At 33.1% G+C, this 23,154-nt stretch overlaps 1 protein-coding gene and 1 pseudogene across 1 annotated transcript; both read right to left on the bottom strand.

The window, feature by feature from the left end:
* Window positions 1–689: 689 nt before the first annotated feature.
* On the bottom strand, window positions 690–3,596 carry LOC110652131 (class V chitinase CHIT5b-like; annotated as a pseudogene).
* A 2,985-nt stretch (window positions 3,597–6,581) lies between these two features.
* On the bottom strand, window positions 6,582–6,932 carry LOC131175271 (protein CNGC15b-like). The gene has a single exon (XM_058138984.1). The coding sequence runs from the start codon at window positions 6,930–6,932 to the stop codon at window positions 6,582–6,584; it is 351 nt and encodes a 116-aa protein (XP_057994967.1).
* Between the last annotated feature and the right edge of the window lie 16,222 nt (window positions 6,933–23,154).

Here is a 23,154-nt window from a genome sequence, read left to right on the forward strand (position 1 = left end):
CAAGAGAAAAAACGAGGGAAAGGAAGAAAAATTTCAAGAAACAAGTTTCTTGAAATGCAGGAAGTGAAAAAAAAAATTAAGAAGGAAAATAGAAGAAAAAACTAAAAATAAACAGAAAAAGAAAGAAATTTGATTCAAGAATTTCAAGAAAGAAAGAAGAAGAAGAAACAGAATTTGTTAAAAAGAAAAGGAAACCCTAATTTCAGGGTTACAGATCTAAAATAGAAGAAATTGAAAAGAACTAGGGAAAAAGATAGAAAAACAGAGTCACACCGGAGAGAAGAAGGAGGGGAAAGGAAGAAAAGGAAGAGAGGAAGACAAGAATGGAAAGAAATCTGTATTTGGAAAGTATCATTGATTTGCCATAGATGAAGCAATTCTAGTTATTGCTCACTGATCAAAGTGCTCTTATACCAATTTATTACATATCAGCTTGCATACTTAGTGAAATAGAGGAATAGGGAGAGAAAGAGATAGAAATAGATGAGAAAAGAAATAGATTGGATGAGAAAAGAAATAAATTAGATGAGAAGAGAAGAGAATATTTAAAGATGAAAGAAAAATATTCTTGTTTATTGATTCTTGGAATAGCCTATTCTAATATATATAGGCTCTAACAATTACTGAACTACCACACACTACTCTCATTATTTTACTCCTTCCACATATAATTATAACCCTTATTCTTTTTACTAGTATTCATTACATTTCACTTCTATATATCCATTGGGCTTGCATATGGAAACTATTCCATTTTCTCTTCAATTGTCAGCTAGCCTTCTTACATGAAGTCTTTAATCACTTATAAATAGAAATAACAATTATAAATTTATAATGAATTATACCATCTCCCAATCTTTGATATAATTCATCGATAGGCCATGCCCTTAAAGCTGTAAAAAATGGCTGTAAAAAATGCATTGTTAACATCACCATACTGAAAACAATATCACAAAAAAAAAAAAAAAGTATACAAGAAGGAAAGTAGAGTAAGATTCCAGATTTACCTTGCATTGAGATTTTCCACTCATTATCATAGCTAAGGGTCCAAAAGAAATACCCACGAAGCCAAAGGGCTTGAGCAAACCTTATTTTAGTAGTGTGGACAAGGTATCATCATACCCAATACATGATGATCCAACATATGAATATGTGGATACAGTTTCCACATCATATACCACTGTTGCTCCATTCTCCTCATTGAACTTTACCACCTCGGCAAAATTCAGCACACCTTCGTCTCCGGGGCCAAGTCCTACCACCGGTGCTCCGATTTCGTTTAGATTTGGGTCTTTGAGCTTCCAAGTCCTCCCATACAATGGCAGGCCCATAACAACCATGTGCCAAGGCATTCCAGCCCTAACCCATGACTTAAGACCACAGCTTGTGCTTATATTACTCTTTGGATCACTATGTAGCACGGAAACGGAAACGCGGACACGGGGAAACGCGGAAACGGACACAGGGAAATGGCATTTTAAAAAACATAGGAAACGGAAACGTGGGGGAAACGTGTAAATATAAAAAATATAGGGGTATATTTATAAATAAATAAATAAATAAATATATATATATATATATATATATATATATATATATATATATATATATATATATATTATGAAAGATGTTTAATAATAAATAAAGTTCAAATCAACATTTAAATTCAACTATAAAAATACATATTTAGAAGTTTCATACTTATAAGAAATAAATATTAATTACAACACATTCAAATGTTAAAAAAGAATTAAATAATAAAATTGAATAAATTGACTATATTATGAAAAATTTTAATATATAATATAACGATACATTAAAACAAATTATATTAAACACATTATATATAAACTATTACAAAAATATAAAATATATTAATATAAAATACAAATTTTGAATGTTGAAATTTTTTTTATTTATCGTTAATTAGAATTTAAACTTGAAATTTTATAATTTTAAAAATAACTTTAAAAATATATTTACATTTGTCCTTAATTTCCTTTGAAATGTTGATTGTAAAAATATGGCAAATCTTGAAAATTTTTAGTGAATTTGGAAAAAATTTTTTTATCTTTTTTTAAAAAAAAAATATTTATAATAACTCCTCAAATTTAATTTGAGAAAAATCTAATTATGGAATATACATTTAGAGAAAAAAAAAATGATATTAAATATAACAAATTTATGATTAATTAATAGAATAAAATTATAATTAATTAATAAAAATTGCTTGATAAAATTATTTTACAAAAAAATTAGAAAAAAAAATTAATAATAAAAAAATAATAAATTAAATAATAATAAATTAATAAACCACCCCAATATAAACCTAATTACCCAATACCCAGCCCCCATTCATTTCACGATGGGAAGGAAAAAAAATCATTTCACGATGGGAAGGAAAAAAAAAAGGGAAACGCCTTACCTGGGAGAATCGGCTGCTGCTGCTGCTTCTTCTTCTTCTTCTTCTTCTTCTTCTTCTTCTTCTTCTTCTTCGCGATTCTTACCCGACGTGCCGAGTGGTCTGCCGACTGCCGACTGCCGACTGCCGAGGTACCCCTTTTCCTTTTCTTTTTCTTTTTCTTCTTCTTTCTTTTCTGTTGTTCTTCTTTCTTTTCTGTTGTTGGTGAATGTTTTAACCTACCCATTTTTTTTTTTTTTTAATTTTCTTTAAAGAAACGCGTTTCCGGACGGAAACGCGTTTCCGATTTTCAATATTTTCAGAAACGGCCCGGAAACATTTCCGAGCCGTGTCGGTGCGTTTCGTCGTCGGAAACGTTTCCGACACTGGGAAACGGCACTCGGTGCCGTTTCCGTGCTTCATAGTTGGATCATACAAAGCAGCGTGGGCCCCCTGTGACTGTAGTGTCCCAATAACCATGATAAGCATAACACATTGCATTAATCCAGTCCAAGTTTTCCTTCATCGGTGCCACCGGGTACTTCCAGTACTTTTTGAACCATAAGAACTCGACGGAAAAGTACACGGCAGCCATTAGCAATAGAGGAGGCTTTTTTGTGGACTTAGCCTTCTGGATAGCATCACGCCATTCGTTAAATAAATAACCCAAGTCTTGCATCTCTCTTGGGTCCTTAGGAGATTCTCAGTACAGATCCAGCCATCAAAGCCAAATTTTCTTGCTACTTCAATAGCTGAATTTATGAACACCTTGCGTGACTTTGCCTCTGATGCCATTCTAGCAAACTGTTGAGGATTAGCACCTCCATAGCCAATAGAGATGAGGGTTTTCACTGGTGGTTTTTTACGATGAAGGGTGGTTGAAAAATCAAGGAGGAGAACGACAGTCGAATTGGGTATTTCGAACTTGAACATGACATTATTTGGCATGAGAAAAGCATAGTAGACATGAGTGAACAAACTTGTGTCTATGGCAGAAGGTGGAAATGTTTCATGCCATGAAGGCCAATAAGCACCTTTGATTGCCGGCGGCAACGCCATGATGCATCCTGATCCGGTGGTGATGGTCAAGAGGACAATGATTGAAAGGAAGTACATAAATTTAAGGCCAGCCATTGCCTAGGATTCGTCAAATGCATAGTTTGCATGAGAATATATGTATAAGAAAAAAATATCTAGATATTTATTAAAGTAGATGTTGACATTTTCTTTTGGACATGGAGTTCTGATGACTTTGGTCAACCTTTTATCCAAATTACTAGCTAGTATTGAAATCATATTTAAAATTATCGAAGTCATGAATAAAAAAAATACATATTTGGTTTTTAGACTAATAATAGTGAATTAGGTAACGGATTAGATTGTCTAGAGGCTGTGACCTATTCAAAGTTTGTGCTATAAAATATTGAAGATGGTTTTTTTTTAAATAATAATTAAATTTTAATCCTAAATAAATTTGCTTGCCATAAAACTAATATGTGCTATTAAACTGCTGCTTGACTAAAGTATTGCTCTGTTGCAATCTTATTCAACCTTCTACATACAATGTTTTGTGGAAATTAAGTGAGATCAAAAAAGTATAAATTTCAATAACTATACTTGAATTTGTATAGTTATAACACTACAGTCCTTTAATTTTAAAATGTAACATAAAATTCTCTAAACTTTAAAATATTACACAGTAAAATCCCTCTAACCTTCAATTACTGTTTTTTCAGTTAGAAACTGATGTGAATAGCTCTTGCATGGCATTTAGTCAACATTTCTCTCTCATCTCTTATGCAAAGTGTAAAATTATTCTCTTTATACATGAAAAATTATTCTGTCTATAGAGAAAAAAAATAATTTAATTTACCAATAACTTGAGAGAGAAAAGATAAATACTAACGAAGCTCCATGCTGAAACTGTTTAGGTCAGCATCTAACTGAAAAACTGATAATTGGAGTTTAGAGGGATTTTACTGTGTAAAATTTGTAAGTTGATGGGGTTTTATGTTATATTTTTAAGTTGAAAGACTGTAATGTTACAACTAGATAAGTTCAGGAACAGTTGTCAAAATTTATCCGATCAAAAAGTTGGGTTTACTCAAAAGTAGACAAAAAGATAATGATAAAAAAAAAAAAAGAAAATTTAAAGAGAAGTGGGAATTCTTTTGTACTATTCAATTTTCTCAACACTAAATTCGACATGCAAAAGGAAAATAATGAAATGAAATATCTAAAATAATTCAGGATTTTTAAAAATAAGTTCATATTAAAATATTGAATTATATTTTTCAATATATTTCAAACAAAGTTAGTGAATAAACTAAATAAAAAAAATACACTTTTAAGAAAAGTGTGTGAACCAAATTAAAAAAATATATATACTATTTGCTAGAAAATTCTCAATGAGTATTTTTTTTTCAATAAATAATGTATGTAAGAAACAGACCTAGCTATCATGGAATATTTTTTTAGGTCAATTTGTTTAAGATAATCTTGAAACTGCGTTTCCTTGTAAAATTAATTTTACTCAATTTACACGTGTCAAAAATATATATGATTTTTTCTCACGTATAAATTGAATTGTGGGTATCCCCAGGGGCATATATAATCGCAATGTGAAATAGCCAGTTAGATTTTTAAAAATAATGTTTGGCAGGAAAAAGAGGACCTAATTTTCTCTTGGGTTTCCTAACTCCACTAGGATGCACTTTATTAGGGTCTCTACTCGTTTAATTTTTGTAAAAATTTAAAAGAATTTGATCGCTTGAGAAAAATTAAAGGCTAGCTTGTGTATTGAAAAGTAATTTTGTGCTTGAAAATTAAGGGCTGATCATTGCAAAAATGTAAATATATGTATTGAAAAGTAAATTGAACGCTTGACTTGAAAGTAGATTGAGAGTTTTGCAGGAAATTAAATCTGTGCATTGAAAAGGTAAATTAATCGCTTTGCATAAACAAAAAAGTAAATAATCACTTTGAGAAAATTAAATCATTGTTTGGAAAAGTAAATTGAGCATTGAAAATTAATTTGGCTGATTGCTTGAAAAGCAAATACGTGCATGAATTATAAATTGGCATTGAAAATCAAAAGCAGATTTGCAAGAATTAAAATATAGGCAAGAATGCTGTAAATTGCATTGAAAGCTAAAGAGATTGCTTACAGAAATTGAAATGTTTGCAGAGAAAATTGCATGCTTGAATTGAAAATAAAAGATTGAAATTAAATTTGATACTAGACCGAAAAGTAAAAAATTGTATAAAAATGTAAAAAGAGTGGCTTAACTAGAGAAAGTAAAACATTATGTTTATCAGCCATTGAATGAACCTCCAGCAAGTCTATTTATATAAAAGAGCTGCTTGGTGGCCACTTTCTCCATCACTTGCTACTATCCAAAACCACCTGTAACCACCCACTTACACCACTATCCCACTGCTCTACTTTCATACCCATAGTCTCCGATAGATATGTTTTGGACATTAAATATATATAACTACCTAATAAATAACACTCATTTGTACATAATTATTTAATTAATCTAACTCCAAATAATTAATATCCATTGGCTGTTGGTCTTTCGCCAGCTTGAGTATGAGCCATGCCACGTTAAATAAGGCAAATTAATTTAATACATCATATCCATTAATTAACTAATGATCAAAAATATTAAAATTAAATTGTGATGTAAACAGACGCCTTTATTTGTATAGTTTGAGAATTTAGACTGTACACATATAAAGAAGAAATTAAATAAGAGAACATTTTAATTTTACAAAATAAAAATTAACTAGCGAAATGTATTAGCCAAAATTTATTTAATAAAATTAGCTTTGAATTTTTCCTATAACTAAGCTCACATTTTTCTCTCATCTTTATTTTAATTTTTTTCCCCTTCTTTTATATATATATATATATATATATATATATATATATACAAACCACTCTTTTTCTTTTTATCTCACAACCCATTGATCAATTTTCTCTCAACCCATAGAGACTCTGAAAATTAAAATAATGTGATATTTTAATTTTAGAGACTCACTCAATTTATTTTTCTCTCGTCCAATTACAATGGAACCATGGATTCTCTTACCCATTTATAATATACTCAGTCTCGCAAATTCCTTACCCAAACATAATGGACCATCAACTGTTCTCCATTGATGAGAGCAGAACCTAAATTTCTGTCTTAGTTGCTTGCTGTGTAGTCTTCTCTTCTGCTCTCAGTGCAAATGCCTCGACTTCTGAAATGGCCTTGACAGTGCGAGTAGATGATGGAAGGATGATACATGGCCTTGGATCTAAAGCCCATGTCAGCAATTCCTCACCACAAAAATCACCAGGACCAATACGGCAAGAATTGAAAAATCCAGTACGACCATCATTGGTTGTGTAAGAATCAAGATTACCACGGATTATGAAAAGCATCTCATTGACAAGGTCACCTTCACGGAAAAGAAATGTGCCTTCAGCAGACAACGCAGGTTTCAGCCTCTCACATATAGCATCCAGCATCCTTTCATCCATTTGATCAAATAATGGAACCTATTTATTTAAAGGAGAGATTAAAAGGTTAATCACATAACAATTACAATTTTTTTACCTTTCTCATGATTAATGTACTATTGTTAGCTTCTAATCAAGAACCACCTTTTTTTTTACTGAAGTTCTAACTTTTGTGGCCTACCTGCTCTGTACAGCATAAATGAAGTCTTAACCTGACTGCAGTTGATTAAACTAAATAAATAAATTATTTGCAGTCTATGCTTCATTATGATTTTTTTTTTCTTAATCTCATTCAAGTAGGTAGATAAAAAACTTTTTTCTTCCTTCTAATGACAATGATATGAATATCAAATAGGCTATCAAATCATATCAAGTGCAATGTGAATAAGAGAGCAGGATATATGACTTACTCGTCGAACTAAATCAAGACAAAGGTGGTGTTTGATGTCTCTTTGGAGTGAGGTCTCGAGTTTGAACCCTATCAGAGCCAAATGTACTTGTTACATATTATAGGAAACGGTATAGGGGGAACAAGGAGTAGGGAAGTGATGTTATGTTGAGATAGTTTTAGAGAATGATAATTAGTTGAGGAAATAACTGAATGGGAAAGGTGAGAAATAGGTTGTCATGCCAGTTGCTGGTTGGCTTAGCTATTAGTGAAGCCACTGGAGGATTAGTTCTGGCAGTTATGAACTGTTATATAGCTTTACAGGCTGTAATCTTGTAATTCATTCTACAATTATCAAGAAATAACACTTTCTCTCTCTTTCAATAATATTTTTCTAATTCTCTCTCCATTTCTCTTCTGTTTCTTCTCCATGCTTTTCTATTTCTTTGTTAAGGTTTTTGAAACCCTGACAATTGGTATCAAAGCCTTGTTACAAAAGGAATTGAGCCATTTTTTTAGTTCTTGAGGGTCAAAAAGATGATTATATTTGTGGTCATCAGTTGCGAGATGGTGAAAATTGTAGAGTTTAAGGAACAAGTCAGGAATCTGCAAGAAAGCACCCAAAAGAATTGCGAGGAGTTAAGGGAGTTTAAGGAAGAAGTGAGGTAGTCTTCAAAGGATAACAATGTGATCTTGGAGGAATTGCGATCCTGCATGATCAATTTCATGGTGGATAAAGGCAATGGATCTTGTAGTAATGAGGGGGAAGGGAATAGAACTGAGAATGTGGAAAGTAAGGCTGTTGGCACTGAGGAAAGAGGGCTACTGCCAACACCCAAAGAAGTCCCTGCAACCTTCTTGACCATTAGAGTTAATTATAAAATTTTGCCTAAAATTGATTTAGTTACTTTTGATGGCCATGAACCAAGGGCTTGGGTGAGGAAATATGTTAAGTACATTGAAGTATACAAAGTACCAGCAGACCAAAGAATAGGTCCAACCAATATGTTTTTAGTTGATAGGTCAGATGCTTGGTTTCATAATTGGAATAGGGGTGGAGATCATCATTCTTAGGAAGATTTTGAGAAAGCCATTTGTGGAAGATTTGGGGATCAAGGGCTAGAAGATATTGTAAAGAAATTTATGAATTTAAGACGAGAGATCTGTGAAAGAATATCAGAATGGGTTTGAAGATTTGAGAATTAGGATGGAAAGGCTTATGCTAGAATTAAGAGAACCCTATTTCTTGTATGGATTTATTGGGATTGAAAGATGAAATAAGGTTGATGGTGAGAATGATGAAACCTGTTACTCTTGCCAAGGCAGTAGAGTTAGTAAGATTGCAAGAGAAATTAATTGAGAATACGAAGGGAGTCAAACCTGTAACCAGATCTACCAATGCCAATTCTAGTGTCAATAGCTACTATAATACCACTTACCAGTTTTCTAAACCTTACCAGACCTATCATTATCCACCTAAACCCCCAATTACTAATGCCTTGAACAAATCCAACTTCTCTACTACCAAAAGTGACCCTGGACGTGGTAGTGCTTCAGTGAACTAACCTTTAAATACTACCTCTGTTACAGCAACCAAACCAACTCAAACACCTGCTCAAACCAATCTTCCACTTAGAAACCAACCTAAGCCCTGTTTCAAATGTGTAGATAAATATTTTCCAAGCCATTAATGTAAACCCAAAATGCTGGCCGTTGTACATACTACTGAGAAGAAAAAGATAAAGGAGAAGATGTTTGGCATGAAGTAGCTGAGCAAATAGAAGACTTACGAAGGAATGAATAAGCTGTATTATCTATACATGCAGTGGAAGGAAGTCAGGGAGTTGATACAATCAAGGTGTTCAGATTTCACAAGAATAGACAATTGGTAATATTGATTAACAGTGGCACTATCAGTAGTTTTATTGATAGAAAAATTACCAAGGAATTGAGAATTGAATTGGTGAATATTCTTGTGACTTCTTTAATAGTAACTGATGGTAGAAAATTGAAGTGTGGTCACAAATGTTCTCAATTTAAATGGAAGATGCAATCCTATAACTTCAGTTTTGATATGGGAATACTGGAGTTGGGAGGATTTGACATGATTATGGTAGTTGGTTGGCTAAGGAGTTTCAGCCGTATACTTTTTTACTTCAAAACTTCTAAGATTTCATTTACTAAGGATGGGAAAGAAGTGGAGTTGCAAGGTATTGGAGAGGAATATAGGCATTCAGCCTTGAGGCAATCTGACAGTAAATTTGCTAAGAAGGGGGTGCGCTCTCATTCCTCCCTATTTTGTATTCAATAGGGTCTAGTAATTATTAAAAATTTTGTTGGGAATTCTTCTATGAATCATAAATTGGAGTTATTATTGTAGAAGAATAAGTGTGTATTCGAAGAGCCTAAACAGCTACCCCCATTCAGAAACCATAATCATGCAATTCCCCTTCAACCCTTAGCATAACCATTCAACATTAGACCCTATAGATATCCCTATTATCAAAAGGTAGAGAGTGAGAAGCTAATATCTGAAATGCTTGACTCTTCCATCATTCAACCTAGTGCTAGCCCCTACTCTTCCCTAGTGCTTTTGATGAAAAAGAAGGATGAGACATGGAGGTTCTGTATAGATTACAAAAAATTAAATGACTTGACAATGAAAGACAAATTTCCAATTCCAATAATAGATGATTTATTGGATGAATTGCATGGTGCTAAGTACTTTTCAAAAATTGATTTGAGAGTAGGGCACTATCAAATCAGAATGGAGCTTGGGGACATTTCCAAGAAAACTTTCAAAACACATCATGGCCACTTTAAATTCAAAGTGATGCGATTTGGGCTGACCAATGCCTTTGTAGGCATTGGTGAATTATGTTTTTCAACCTCATTTAAGGAAGTCTGTTTTTGTATTTTTTGATGATATTTTGGTGCACATCAAGGATATGGACTCCCACCTACACCATTTAGAAAAAGTGTTTAAGATCTTGAAAGCCCAGCAACTGTTTGCTAAAAGATCTAAGTGTTCATTTGGTGAAACTAAGATTGAGTATTTGGGACACATTATTTCAGGTCAAGGGGTATCTACTAACCCTAAAAAGGTGTAAGCTATGATGAGTTGGCCAGTCCCTAATCCAGTTAAAGAATTAAGGAGTGTTTTGGGGTTAACGGACTATTACAGAAAATTTGTAAGGAACTATGGGATTATTAGCAGACCATTAACTGCTATGTTGAAAACAGAGGCATTTCAATGGACTAATGAAGCTCAGCAAGCCTTTGATCACTTGAGAAGAGCAGTGGCAGAAGCAACTATGCTTGCTTTGCCAAATTTTAACAAACCGTTTGTGGTTGAAACAGATGCCAATAATTAGAGTATGGTTGTTTTATTGCAACAACAAGGCCATCCAATAGACTATATTTCCAAGATTGTTGGCCCCAAGAGCAAGTCCCTTTCAGTGCATGAGAAAGAGTTGCCGACTATAATATTTGCAGTCTCAAAATAGAGACATTATTTAGAGCAAGGTTAGCTCTTCATTAAAATTGATCATGAAGCATCAAATTTTTGCTTGAGTAGAGATTGCACACCAATTTGCAATATAGGGGAATTTCTAAGTTGCTAGGTCTTGAGTACAAAATTTCATATAAAAAAGGGACATAAAATTTAGTTGTTGATGCTCTTCCAAGAAGACCTGAAAGAAGGCAAGATTTTGTTGCTTCTCTTCACTCTATGCAGTCAACTATTGCTCCAACTTGGATGAATCACTTACTCTCTAGTTTTGAAAAGGATGAGAGGGTTTCTGAGCTGCACTTGTCCCTCAAATCAGATGCTCATCCAAGTTATCTCTTGAAAAATGAGGTGCTTCTCTATAAAGGTAGAAGGGTGGTTGGAGCTTCCACTGATCTTAAGCGACAGTTGTTGCAATTGTACCATAATTCTCCTATGGGAGGACATTTTGGTATTCATAATACACATACTAGGTGTTAGTAGTATGCCCTAGAGCATATCATTCAGTATGTATCTTGTACATATTTTTATTAATAAAAGGCATTTTCACTTTTCCGTTTACATAATATATTTATGTGTAATAGAAAAGGTCCATTGATATTTTGTTAGAAATATTATTCTTAAGTTGTTAAGAATATGAGTGACAATATTTCTAGCACAAAGTATCATAAATAGGTTCACAATCGAGGATATTTCATAATAAGGACATGACTTATCCAGAAAGATTGTATTCATGTTTGTTCCCAAGTTCTTTATATGAGATATAAATAAAATGGAATGGTGAGTCTCATGCCATATAACAAACATGATAGCCACTTATAAATGATAAGTAGGCCGAACCAGTGACACTTATGACAAGCACATGGAGTTTACTCTTGTCAATGTTTTGTCACAAATCATATCAGTGCATATAGTCTTTAGACACGAGATATACGATTATCTTGTATATAGGTAGTTTGAGTTTGATACTGCTTTCATACTTATACTATGTATGGGTATATGGGCATGTGTTGGCTCTTACTAGTTATATATGGAGGTAGGTGTTGATCAAGATGGAATCTGTTCCTCTAAGTAAATAGAGATAAAATCCTATGTTCATTTAATTGTTATGTTTCAAGTTCCTGGCCAGGACAGATAGATTTATTCAGAAAAGAGTTTCTGATGAGAAAATCTTTTTAATCAAGAACTGGAATTAAAAGAGAACATAATATTCATAGCAAATGGAGTTTGACATAAACCATTACTCCAGCTTGAGTTGGGATTTTGTAACAGAGAGATTCTAGTGCATGGTAACATATGATTATAGGTTCATTTAAGGTAAACCTTATTACTAATTGGGTGGCCATGACATGCTATGCTAGGTGTTAACCATGGTCTATGAGGTTCATAAAATGATTTAGAGAAATCATTTATGGTAAGAAAGAGTTCTGATGACATTAAGAGTTGATATCATGTCTCATTGCCAATTAGTGATGAGACTAGTAAGTCACACACATACACAAGTTATCACCTATTTAAATATGATTTAATTAATTAATTAAAGAGTTTAATTGATTAATTAAATAGGTTTGGTTTGCAATTAAATTGCAAAGTCCCTAGCATGACTTGAAACCAAATCTATATTATTGTATGTGTAGTATAAATTAAATTTATATTTAAAGTGTTTAAATATGAATTTAATTAATGAGAAATTAATTAATAGAGATTAATTAATTAATTTATATTTGATATAAATTAATTAGAAGAAGAAAAATATTTATTTTGGGTTAAGAACTCAAAATTAAGACACAGGGGCATTTTGGTCATTCCACAGTGTGACACGTGGCATCATGAGATGGTGACATACGGGATTACATATAAGCTTGCCAAATATTTTTTAATAATGTAAGATGATTAAAATCAAGATTAAATATAGATTTAACACTTGGCACAATGTGATTGGGTCACTTAACCTTAGAGCTAATCAAAGGGTGACATGTGGCAAGGGTTTAATGTGTTAACCTAGCTATTTAAGTGTGGTTATGAAAAGAAAAAATAACCAGCAGCCACTCCTCTCCTTTGTCACGCCACTTTGAGGCTTTTCATCTATTTTTCTTCATTTCTCATCAATTCAAAGAGATTAGCTATCAATCTCTTGAATTAAGAACACTAGAAATTGTTTCTAGTGTCCTATTTACATCTCTAATCTCTTAAAAGGTAGAACTTTAATTTCTAATTAATAGAAAAAGCTTTAGAAGCTGTTCAAGGGCTACCATAGGTGTTCTTGGTGTGGACAAGCTAAAGGGACAACATCTGGTGTCCTGAAGATGAATCTCAAAGCGCGAACATTGCGATTGCATCAAAAGGTTAGTGTAATCGTTCTTGATTTAATCTAGGGTTCTAAAATTAATCTGATTAATTTTAAAATCTTAAATGGCAAATACAGATCCAAAAACATATTAAAAGAGTTTTAATATGTTGTTTATCATTGAAATCAAATAGATAAAAATAAATCTCGCATGATGCATGTGACCCTAGGTGAAAATTTTTGAATTCAATGGTGTAAACTTGTGTTTTTCACGCTTCCGTTCCTTCAATTGGTATCAGAGCCACTATATTTGCCATTTAGATTGTTGATTATATGATTTAATTGTGTATTTGATTATGAGATCAAAAGATCATTGCTGGTTGCAAAGCAAGGTGGCGGCATATTTAAAAAAACACCATCAATGGTGCGCATGGTTTGGCTACCATGAGTGGTTCAAGGTTTGGCTTTTAATTCTGCAATTGTTATATGATCTAAGGCCTATTCTTTGACTAATTAAAGTGTTTAATTAGTAATTTTAATCACACAATTAAATTATGATTCAAATCAGAATTTTAAAAATTGTTTGAATGTGATTCAAATCTGAATTTTAAAAGTTGTTTGAATGTGATTCAAATCTGAATTTTTAAAGTTGTTTGAATTATATTTAAATCTGATTTTTTTAAAATTGATTGAATAAAATTCAGATCTGATTTTTTAAAAAATGTTTGAATGTGATTCAAATCTGATTTTTTAAAAAATGTTTGAATGTGATTCAAATCTGAATTTTTAAAGTTGTTTGAATGTGATTCAATTCTGAATTTTTAAATTTGTTTGAATGAGATTCAAATCTGAATTTTTAAATTTATTTGAATCATATTCAAATCTGGATTTTTAAGTTGAATATGAGATATTCAATTTAATTTAAGTATGTATGTTTTATTTAATTGTTAAATAGTGATATGCATGATGGATGATCATGGACTATAAAAGACCAATGTGATTGGATTTATTTCTTTTATGTTTCTTTGGGATTGTAAATTAATTAATTTATTTTAATTTATTTTGAGCATGTATTATTAAGTTTGTAATAATTTTTGGGTTGTAATTTCATTTATTTAAGTTCTTGTAAATTCGCCTTGGTATGCCAAGGATTACCATGTAACATTGGATTGTAAGAAGTTCAAGGAGGTCAAGAGCATTGGTAGGACCAGTGGGAGGAATTCAAGATCAAGTGTTGATTATGTACTCCTTCAGCAACTCTTGTAAAATGAATGAATGAATGAAATGCACCTAGGAATGCCCTGATTCAATTCTTGGTGGCTCAGAATTGAATCCCTTAGAAAGTCCATGATCATACCATATTTATTGCTTATCCATGAATGCATGAAATGCATGGGTATGTATGCTATTATATGATATATGCATGTTAATTGGATAATGTGCAAAGTGAGACCTTAATAATAATTAGAATGACCATAAAATCTTCCAAACAAATGATTAAGTTGGAAATGCTATAATTAAAGTAATTATAACATAGGCCCTCCATTGGGGCAATTATTTTAAGAAATTTTAAATAGTTGCATAAGATGCAATTAATTTAAGAGATTTTCTTAAAAATAATTGTTAAGCATGAGATGTTGTAAATATGTAAATGGTTTAGTGGTCAATATTGGATGTACCTGAGGACATTAAAATAATTTGCATAATTACTGGCTCAATGGGATCAACTTAACTAATGCAAGATAAGTCAATAATGGATGTACCTGAGATTTTGAGCATTAGGGGCTAGGTAAAGGATTGAACCTCACATGAGATGTGATGGGCAAGGAGTTGCTCACTTATAGTTTATTGTAATTCCAATAATGGATATACCAGAGGATGATCAATAGAATTATAAGAATTCAATCACCCGCTAGAAATCCATCCAACTAGGATTTTCGTTTTTTACTTTGGAAGTGTAGGATTCGCTAAGTTAGTGGGAGGACCAATTTGATTAAAAGATCATAATCATTTTGGTTAATTACATGATACATTTACTAATTAATCTGGTTATTTTCTGCAGTTAATTTTCTGATAAAAATGAGCACAAAACAACCACCACCATCCAATATCCTTGCAAGCATACTTGATCACAATAGGTTGACAGGACCTAATTTGTCTGATTGGCTAAGAAATTTGAAACTTGTCCTGAACCTTGAACATATAGGATATGTTCTAGATTCAAATGTTCCTGATCCTTACCTCCAGAGGCCACACAAGAGGAACTTGAAACTTTGGACAAGTGGAAGGAGCATGATATGAGAGCTAAGTGTTACATGCTTGCTTCCATGAGTAATGAGTTACAGAAGCAACATGAGAACATGCATAGTGCGAGTGAGATCCTCCTTCACCTACAAGAGTTGTATGGTGAGCACAACAGGAATGCTAGGTATTAGATATCTAGACAGCTATTCCGTATGAGGATGTCTGAGGGACAGAATGTTGGGGATCATGTCCACAAGATGATTCGGCTGATTGAGCAGTTGGAACATCTTGACTTCAACATGGATTTCCAACTACAAACGAATTTGATCCTTCAGTCCCTTCCTAATCTTTTGAGAATTTTGTGACAAATTTCCATATGACTAAACAGGAATGCACCTTAGCTGGTTTACTCAACATGCTGGTTATTACCCAAAAGAATATGCCAGGCAATAAAGGAAAAGAGGTAGCTTTGGTTGCATCTTCTTCTGCTGGAAAGTCCAACAAGAAGAAGGGCAATAAGAAAAAGAAACCTCAGATTTCTGGTCCTTCCAAGAAAATAGCTAAACAGAAAAGGAAGACTAAAGCTGATGGAGGCAAAGGAAAGTGTTTCCACTTGCCAAAGGATGGGCCTTTGGAAAAGGAACGCCTGCAGTATCTTGCTTCTCTGAAGGACAAGAAGGATACACCTTCGGAAGGTATGTCCATATCTCGTTATTTAGATTCTGATGATACTCATAGTTCATCTACAGCTTGGGTTTTAGATACTGGTGCTAGTTCTTACATTTCTAATGATATGCAGGAACTAGCAAGCGATGCGACTTGCGTTCTCAAGATATTAGAGTCCGGATTGGCAATGGCTCAACTGTTGAAGCTTTAGCCATAGGATCTAAATCTTTTTACATGTTTGGACATGTTTTGTGTTTGGATAATATTTTATATGTACCTGATGCTTTTAAGAACATCATTTCTATATCTAGTTTGACTAGAAATGGCTATGAATTTCAGTTCACAGATGATGTTTGCAATATTTATTTTGGAAATAAATATGTTAGTTCGGGTTATATGAATGATGGTCTTTATTATTTGGATAATAATGACAAACACAAATTGAATGCAAGTAATCTAAAAGAATGCAATGCCATGGTGAAAACCAACTCAAGTTCAAAATATATTTAGCACTTAAGGTTATGTCATGTTGCAGAAGATAGGATTGCAAAACTGGAGAAAATGGGGATTCTATCCTCATTGAGCTCTGAGCCTACTCCAACTTGTGAATCTTGCCTTCAGGGAAAAATGACTAGATCACCCTTTGTTGGACAAGGGCTAAGAGCTGAAAATATTTTGGAGCTAATACATAGTGATGTATGTGGTCCATTTAAAGAAATGGCTAGAGGGGGTTTTCATTATTTTATTACCTTTACTGATGATAAATCAAGGTTTGGGTATTTGTATTTGATGAAATACAAACATGAATCTTTTGAAAAGTTCAAAGAATTTAAATCTGAAGTAAAAATCAAACAGGAAAGAGTATTAAAGCTCTTCGATCAGATCGTAGAGGTGAATACTTGAGTACTGAATTTGATGAATACTTGAGAGAGTATGGCATTGTTTCTCAGCTGACTCCTCCAGGAACGCCACAACTGAATGGTGTATCTGAAAGGAGAAATCGTACCCTATTGGATATGGTACGTAGCATGATGAGCTATACTGATATGCTAATCTTCTTTTGGGGATTTGCATTAAAATCAGCTTTGTATATTCTGAATAGGATTCCATCAAAATCAGTTTCTTCCACACCTTATGAGATATGGCATGGAAGAAAACCAAGTCTTAAGCATGTTAAGATTTGGGGTTGTCCAGCTTATATCAAAAAGTGAACAACGATAAATTGGAGACCGGATCGAGAAAAAGGTCGATTTGTTGGATATCCAAAAGATAGTTTTGGATATTATTTTTATTTGCCTACTTCACAAAAGGTTATGATAAGTAGAGATGCCACATTTCTTGAACAACAGTTTGTTCAAGAAGGAGGCAAAGGAAGGCAAATAGAGTTAGAATTGGAGAATTCTGACCAACCAACAGATCAGATGGATATAGATCCATCTAGTCAACCTATACCCGTTGATGAAACATCTACAGCTGTTCCTCGTAGAACAACCAGGGTATCTCACCCACCAGTGAGATATGGTTTTCTTTATGAAGAAGAACAAGAGTTGTCTACTCATGAAAAAGTAGATCATGGAGATGATCCACTTACTTATGAAGAAGCTATATCAGATATAGACTCTTCAAAATGGATTGATACTATGAAATCCGAGATTGATTCCATGTATAAGAATCAAGTTTGGGATCTTGTTGACCCACACAGGTATTGTACCTAAAGGGAACAAATGGGTTTTCAAGAAGAAAATTGGTTATGATGAAAAGGTAGAGACATATAAGGCAAGTCTAGTAGAGAAAGGGTTTCGCCAAAAGCAAGTAATCGACTATGAGGAGACTTTCTCGCCTGTTGCCATGCTTAAATCAATTAGGATTTTATTAGTAATAGCTGCATACTATGATTATGAGATTTGGCAGATGGATGTCAAAACAGCTTTTCTCAATGGATACATTGACGAAAACATTTTCATGGAACAACCTAGGGGATTTGAATCCCAAGATGGTTCCAAGGTATGCAAGCTAAAGCGATTCATTTATGGGTTGAAACAAGCTTCGAGGAATTGGAACATCCGTTTTGATGAAGCCATTAAATCCTTTGGTTTTATAAAAAATGAGGATGAGCCATGTGTATATAAGAAGGTTAGTAACAGCGCTATCACTTTCCTTGTCTTATATGTGGATGACATACTGTTGATGGGTAATGACACAGGTATGTTGACAACTATAAAGGTATGGTTGTCAAATACATTCTCCATGAAAGACTTAGGGGAGGCAACCTATATTCTTGGGATTCGCATCTATAGAGATAGAGCGAAAAGAATAATTGGTTTATCCCAAAGTCTATACTTGAAAAAGGTGTTAAAGAGGTTTAACATGCTTGATTCCAAGAGAGGATTGTTACCAGTGAGACATGGTATCCACCTTTCTAAAGAGATGTCTCCAAAGACACCTGAAGAAAGAGATAAGATGGCCAGGATTCCATATGCTTCGGCTATTGGAAGTTTAATGTATGCAATGTTTTGTACTAGGTAGGATATCGCATATGCTGTTAGTTTGACTTGCAGGTATCGATCCAATCCAGGTTTGGAACACTGGATAGCTGTCAAGAATATCCTTAAGTACTTGAGAAGAACTAAGGATTTATTCTTGATTTATGGAGGTGGAGACTTGCAATTGGATGGTTATACTGATTCTGATTTCCAATCAGATATCGATGATAGAAAGTCTACGTCTGGATATGTGTTCATTTGTAATGGAGGTGCAGTCAGTTGGAAGAGTTCCAAACAGAGCACGACTGCAGATTCCACTACGTAGGTCGAGTATATTCTTTGCATCGAGATCTTTGCAAAGGAAGCTGTTTGGATAAAGAAGTTCGTGACAGAACTTACTGTAGTTCCTTCCATTGAGTCAGCGGTTCCACTACACTATGACAATAATGGAGCAGTCATACAGGCTAAGGAACCAAGGTCTCACTAGAAATCCAAACACATAGAAAGGCGCTACCACATTATCAGAGAAATAGTTGGGTGAGGCGATGTAGCCATGCAAAAAATAGCATCAGCTGAAAATCCAGCTGATCCATTTACTAAGCCTATGTCACTGACTCAGTTAGACCGACGTCTTGAGAAGATAGGTCTAAGATATTGTAATGAATGACTCTAGTGCTAGTGGGAGATTGTTAGTAGTATGCCCTAGAGCATATCATTTAGTATGTATCTTATACATATTTTTATTAATAAAAGGCATTTCCACTTTTCCGTTTACATAATATATTTATGTGTAATAGAAAAGGTCCATTGATATTTTGTTAGAAATATTATTCTTAAGTTGTTAAGAACATGAGTGACAATATTTCTAGCACAAAGTATCATAAATAGGTTCACAATCGAGGATACTTCATAATAAGGACATGACTTATCCAGAAAGATTGTATTCATGTTTGTTCCCAAGTTATTTATATGAGATATAAATAAGATGAAATGGTGAGTCTCATGCCATATAACAAACATGATAGCCACTTATAAATGATAAGTAGGCCGAACTAGTGACACTTATGACAAGCACATGGAGTTTACTCTTGTCAATGTTTTGTCATAAATCATATCAGTGCATATAGTCTTTAAACCTGAGATAGCATAGTTATCTTGTATATAGGTAGTTTGAGTTTGATACTGCTTTCATACTTGTACTATATATGGGTATATGGGCATGTGTTGGCTCCTACTAGTTATATATGGAGGTAGGTGTTGATCAAGATGGAATCTGTTCCTCTAAGTAAATAGAGATAAAATCCTATGTTCATTTAATTGTTCTTGATGTTTCAAGTTCCTGGCCAGGACAGATAGATTTATTCAGAAAAGAGTTTCTGATGAGAAAATCTTTTTAATCAAGAACTGGAATTAAAAGAGAACATAATATTCATAGCAAATGAAGTTTGACATAAACCATGACTCCAGCTTGAGTTGGGATTTTGTAACAGAGAGATTCTAGTGCATGGTAACATATGATTATAAGTTCATTTAAGGTAAACCTTATTACTAATTGGGTGGCCATGGCATGCTATGCTAGGTGTTAACCATGGTCTATGAGGTTCATAAAATGATTTAGAGAAATCATTTATGGTAAGAAAGAGTTCTGATGATATTAAGAGTTGATATCATGTCTCATTGCCAATTAGTGATGAGCCTAGTAAGTCACACATACACAAGTTATCACCTATTTAAATATGATTTAATTAATTAATTAAAGAGTTTAATTGATTAATTAAATAAGTTTGGTTTGCAATTAAATTGCAAAGTCCCTAGCATGACTTGAAACCAAATCTATATTATTGGATGTGTAGTATAAATTAAATTTATATTTAAAGTGTTTAAATATGAATTTAATTAATGAGAAATTAATTAATAGAGATTAATTAATTAATTTATATTTGATATAAATTAATTAGAAGAAGAAAAATAATTATTTTGGGTTAATAACTCAAAATTAAGACACAGGGGCATTTTGGTCATTTCACAGTGTGACAAGTGGCATCATGAAACGGTGACATATGGGATTACACATAAGCTTGCCAAATGTTTTTTTAATCATGTAAGATGATTAAAATCAAGATTAAATATAGGTTTGACACTTGGCACAATGTGATTGGGTCACTTAAACCTAGAGCTAATCAAAGGGTGACATGTGGCAAGGGTTTAATGTGTTAACCTAGCTATTTAAGTGTGGTTATGAAAAGAAAAAATAATCAGCAGCCACTCCTCTCCTTTATCACGCCACTTTGAGACTTTTCATCTATTCTTCTTCATCTCTCATCAATTCAAAGAGATTAGCTATCAATCTTTTGAATTAAGAACACTAGAAATTGTTTCTAGTGTCCTGTTTACATCTCTAATCTCTTAAAAGGCAGAACTTGAATTTCTAATTAATAGAAAAAGCTTTAGAAGCTGTTCAAGGGCTGCCATAGGTGTTCTTGGTGTGGACAAGCTAGAGGGACAACATCTGGTGTCCTGAAGACGAATCTCAAAGGCGCAGACACGCTGCAGTGCATCAAGAGGTTAGTGTAATCGTTCTTGATTTAATCTAGAGTTCTAAAATTAATCTGATTAATTTTAAAATCTTAAATGGCAAATACAGATCCAAAAACATATTAAAAGAGTTTTAATATGTTGTTTATCATTGAAATCAAATAGATAAAAATAAATCTTGCATGATGCATGTGACCCTAGGTGAAAATTTTTGAATTCAAACTTGTGTTTTTCACGCTTCCATTCCTTCACTAGGTTGAAGAGACATTTCCACTGGCCTGGAATGTTAAAGGATGTTATGGAGTGGGTTCCAAATTGTGACGTATTTGCTACATGCAAATCTAAGCATTGTGTATATCTTGGTTTATTACAGACTCTCTCTATCCCTATTCAAGCATGGCAACAAAAATATATAGACTTATTGAGAGTTTACCTAAGTCTAAAGGAAAAGATGCCATTTTAATGGGATTGTGCAGATTCAGCAAATATGCACATTTTTGGCCCTTAGCACATTCTTTTTCAACCTCTGCTATTGCTAAAATTTTCTTAGATAATGTGGTGAAGTTGCATGGCATTCCACAAGTGATTGTATCTGACAGCAATAAAGTATTTACAAGCCTATTTTGCAGGATCTTTTTAGAGGAATGGGGACTACTTAGGCTCTAAGTACAACTTATTATCCTCAATCTGATGAACAGACTAAGAGACTCGACCAAAGTTTGGAAATTATCTTAGGTGCATGGCCTATTCATAGCCTTCTACTTGGTTCAATTGGCTTTCCTTAGCTGAATGTGGTATAACACCACCCATCATAGAGCCATCAATATGTCTCCAAGGTTCTTTATGGATATGCACTCCCTCATACTCCTGTTATAGCATATGGTTTGAAATATCAGCCGTTATTTATGGGTTTCTCAAGTGGCTGTTATCCTTTACCACATTATTCAAAGGCAAATACTAAGTTGCATTAGTAACAACCATTACCACCATTACATAACAATAATGGTTGTTATTTACCATTCAGTAAGGGTAACGGTCATTACCTCGATAATTCAATTAACAAAAAATATATGCATGCAGTGTTTTCTTTAGTTTTTTTTTTTTAATTCTATATGTGTTCCAACCTTCCAACTACTATTTTTATTACATTTTCTCTCAAAATTTCACTTAAACTTTCCCTTCTTTCTACAAATCTCTCCCTTATTCTTTTTTAAGGTGAGATCATGAAATATTTCTATTCTCCACAACTATTTCTTGTAAGAGATGAGTATTACTTCTTGTTGTTGCTTTTTTTTTTTTTTTTTTTTTTTTGCATATTTGTTTAAGAAAATTTTGTTTGATATTATGTTTGTTGTTAAATTTATAATATGAAGCATTGGTTTGTCTAATCTATAGGTTTATGTATTTATTCTAATTTGAATTATTTTTCAAAATTAAATTTACTAAAATACATTATTAATAACATCTAATTTAATACATTTATACTTATTATATAATTATACATGTTAGTTTTACTTGTATCTACTACCATCTACTCATTTTATGAACTTTGCAAATTTTTCAAACAAATTTGTGTTGCGCCAAGCCATTACCATTATGTTATGATCGTTATAGGCTTATTTCCGTTACCCTTGACCGTGATCTCGAACGCGGCCATGACCAGAGTTTATGGTAGTGGGTTCTGTTGAGGATTTCTTAAAAGAGAGGCAGCATATCAGTAATTTGTTGAAAGAAAATTTAAAGAATGCTCAGCACATAATAAAGCAACAGGCTGATAAACATAGAGTTGAAAGGGAATTTGAAGTTAGGGATTCGGTATATTTGAGACTCTAGCCCTATAGATAGACATCCCTAACTCTGAGACACAACTTGAAACTTGCTGCTAGGTATTATGTGCCATATAAAATACTTGCTAAGGTAGGAAAAGTGGCCTACAGTTTGGAATTGCCTCCAAAATTTGCAATCTATCTTGTCTTTCATGTCTCCTTATTGAAGAAGAAATTAGGGAACAATGTTACTCCTGTGGTTCAACTACCCATAATGAATAAGGAAGACGATGTAGTAGCTCCTGAAAAGTGTTGCAGACTCAAGCGGTCAGCAGGAATAGGCAACATTTCTTGCAAGGGCTTATT

This window comes from Hevea brasiliensis, chromosome 17 (genome assembly GCF_030052815.1).
Source record: "Hevea brasiliensis isolate MT/VB/25A 57/8 chromosome 17, ASM3005281v1, whole genome shotgun sequence".
In the NCBI taxonomy this organism is placed as follows: domain Eukaryota; kingdom Viridiplantae; phylum Streptophyta; class Magnoliopsida; order Malpighiales; family Euphorbiaceae; genus Hevea; species Hevea brasiliensis.